General features: G+C 67.6%; 1 protein-coding gene across 1 annotated transcript; it reads right to left on the reverse strand.

Annotated features, from left to right (window-relative positions):
- Positions 1–1,469: 1,469 nt before the first annotated feature.
- On the reverse strand, positions 1,470–2,276 carry MNEG_4084 (hypothetical protein; the record flags this gene model as incomplete). Its single annotated transcript, XM_014047442.1, has 1 exon — positions 1,470–2,276. One exon carries the CDS (start codon positions 2,274–2,276, stop codon positions 1,470–1,472), a length of 807 nt encoding a protein of 268 aa, XP_013902896.1.
- Positions 2,277–2,390: the final 114 nt, after the last annotated feature.

Here is a 2,390-nt window from a genome sequence, read left to right on the forward strand (position 1 = left end):
CCGGCCAGTCAAACATGACGGGCCTGGCAGACACCCTGCAACGCCTTCCACCCCCCCCCCTTCCCCTGCAACACCATCCTGCGGGCAGGATTTGGCAGGGCATTCGCTGCAAGCTGACAGCCGCTTGTGATTGGCATGTGCACCCAATATCACGCACGGGGTCCTGACGGGGGCAGTATTACAATGAAATGCTTGATGGTGCCACATTGTGTGGTCGCACATGCAGGGGGCGGCCGCGAACAAGGCAGTGCCGGGTTGCCGAAAGGGTAACAAAAGAAGCGTGCATGCACGGGTGCGGTTGCATGCAGGTGCATAGCCACGCTCCTGCTCAACGGAGCACTGGGATGGGCCGAAGCATGCAACTGGTGGCGGCGCTGAACGCAGGAAACCGCATGAAATGTGTGTCAATCGTTCGCAGAAGTTGATGACCATGCCATATGCGTGTTATACAGCATCATTGTGGATAAGTTATTTTGCGTCGCGTACGAGAGATGTCGGGCGCCTCAAAGGGCGGAGACGGTGGCGTGCCAGCGCCGCCTGTGGGCCGGTAAGCGAAAAGCGCGCTCGTCTGGTCAACGGAAAAGGGAGCACACCGGGCCACCTCTGGCACATAACAATGGGCGGGGGCTGCCTGGGCCAGCAGGACAGAGGTCGAAGGCGCTGCGCACCGCAAAAGGTCGAAGCAAGCGCCGCAGCCAGCCTGGGTCCAGTGAGGTGAGGAGGCGCCGCTCGGGCTCCGCTCACAGGCGCAACACGTGCGCTGCCGGGACAAGGATACAGAACCCAAGCCGGCGACAACAAGAAATTTGCGCTCGCTGCGTGCCGGGCACTTGAGCCCTGTGAACGGGGGCGAATGCGTCCAACCCGGCACGGCGAGCTCTGAAATAAGCGAAGGCGTGCAACATTTAATGTTGAAGCGTTGCCGGTAGGCAACAATACAAGAAAATGAACGCATGCAGCTCGTAACCCTGCAGGTTCAGGCGCCGCCTCGGCCGGGCCGATGCCATGAAAGGCCCACGCTTGGGAGGAGGCGGCGCGGCCGCGGTTCGAGTGTGTGTGAGTGTGTGGGTGTGCACATGTGTGGCGTGTGCATGAGGGTGCATGCGTACGCGCGTCATGCGTCCTGGGGTCGGTCACTGGTCGGTGTGCTCAGGGGCTGAGCCCCCACCTTCGGCCCTTGTCACCCCGCCGTGATTGACAAACGGATGCATCGTTTGGGTGCACACAGGGAGTGCCCTGGTACGTGCGCATGGTGCAGGTTGCGACCCCGCTGGGGCCGGGGTCATGTGCTAGTTTTGTCAGCCAAAAACTCACTCAAGCACACATGCCGGGCGCGGAAAGGCGCGGCCGCCAGTGCTTCAATGCAAGGTGAAACGAGAGATCGATTCGCGCCACCATGCCCCCGCGAGGCGCAACGGCGGCCTCCGCAGGAGCACCAGCGCGTGCCGGCCCGACAGACGGGGAGCGGCTCACTGCGCGGCGGGCGCGGCGGCTGTGCTGGCCAGTGCGTGGCCGGGCATGAGGGCCTCCAGCACAGGCCCCAGCAGGCTCACCACGGCCTCCAGCAGAACCGTGTCATCCAACCCGGCCGGGGCGCGTACCGCGGAGGACACCGCGGCCGGGGCGCCCAGCGCGGAGGGAGAGGCGGCCGCGGCGGGCGGGGCCGCGATGGCGGCAGGGGCGGTAGCAGGCGGTGCGGGCGGTGTCGCGGCGGCGTGCTCCCGAGGTGGCGGCGGCTGCGCTGGTCCCTCCGGCGCGGGAGCGGCGGGAGCAGCGGCTGTCCCTTGCTCGCCCTCCTGGTTGGCCAGCAGCGCCAGGGCCTGCAGCGCCAGGGCCTGCAGCTGCTGTGCTGGCGCGCCCGACGATGGCCCCCCAGACACGCCAGCCTCCTTGGACGGCTGTGCCGGCGACGCCGCAGCCACGACCACCGGAGCCTGGGGCGTCAGCAGCTGCGGCTGCGCCACGGGCGGCACAGGCTGGAGGTGGCGTGTAGGTGCCTGTGGGGCCCCAGGCGCCTGGCTCGCAGCAAGGGCCAGAGCCTGCAGCGGCGCGGGAAGCGCCTGTGACGCGACCGGCGCCGCGGCCACAGCCGGCGCCAAGGAAACGGCCGGCGCGGCCTGCTGCTGCTGCTGCTGCTGCTGCTGCTGCTGCTGGGCTGCCAGCAGCGCGAGGGCCGCGGCGGTCTGCGACTGTGCGGGCTGTGGCTGGCCTGTCAGCATCGCAAGGGCCTGCAGGCGGTCGTTCTGTGCGCGGTGCGCATGCGCCTGAGCCTGCATTGCTTGCTGCGCCTGCGCTTGGTGGGCCTTGATCTGCTGCGCCTGAGCCAGCTGCGCCTGCAGCAGGTGCGCCTGCTCTGTAGTGGGGGACAGCGCCTGGGCCTGCACAGCGGG

This window comes from Monoraphidium neglectum (assembly GCF_000611645.1).
Source record: "Monoraphidium neglectum strain SAG 48.87 unplaced genomic scaffold scaffold00548, whole genome shotgun sequence".
Taxonomy (NCBI): Eukaryota; Viridiplantae; Chlorophyta; class Chlorophyceae; order Sphaeropleales; family Selenastraceae; genus Monoraphidium; species Monoraphidium neglectum.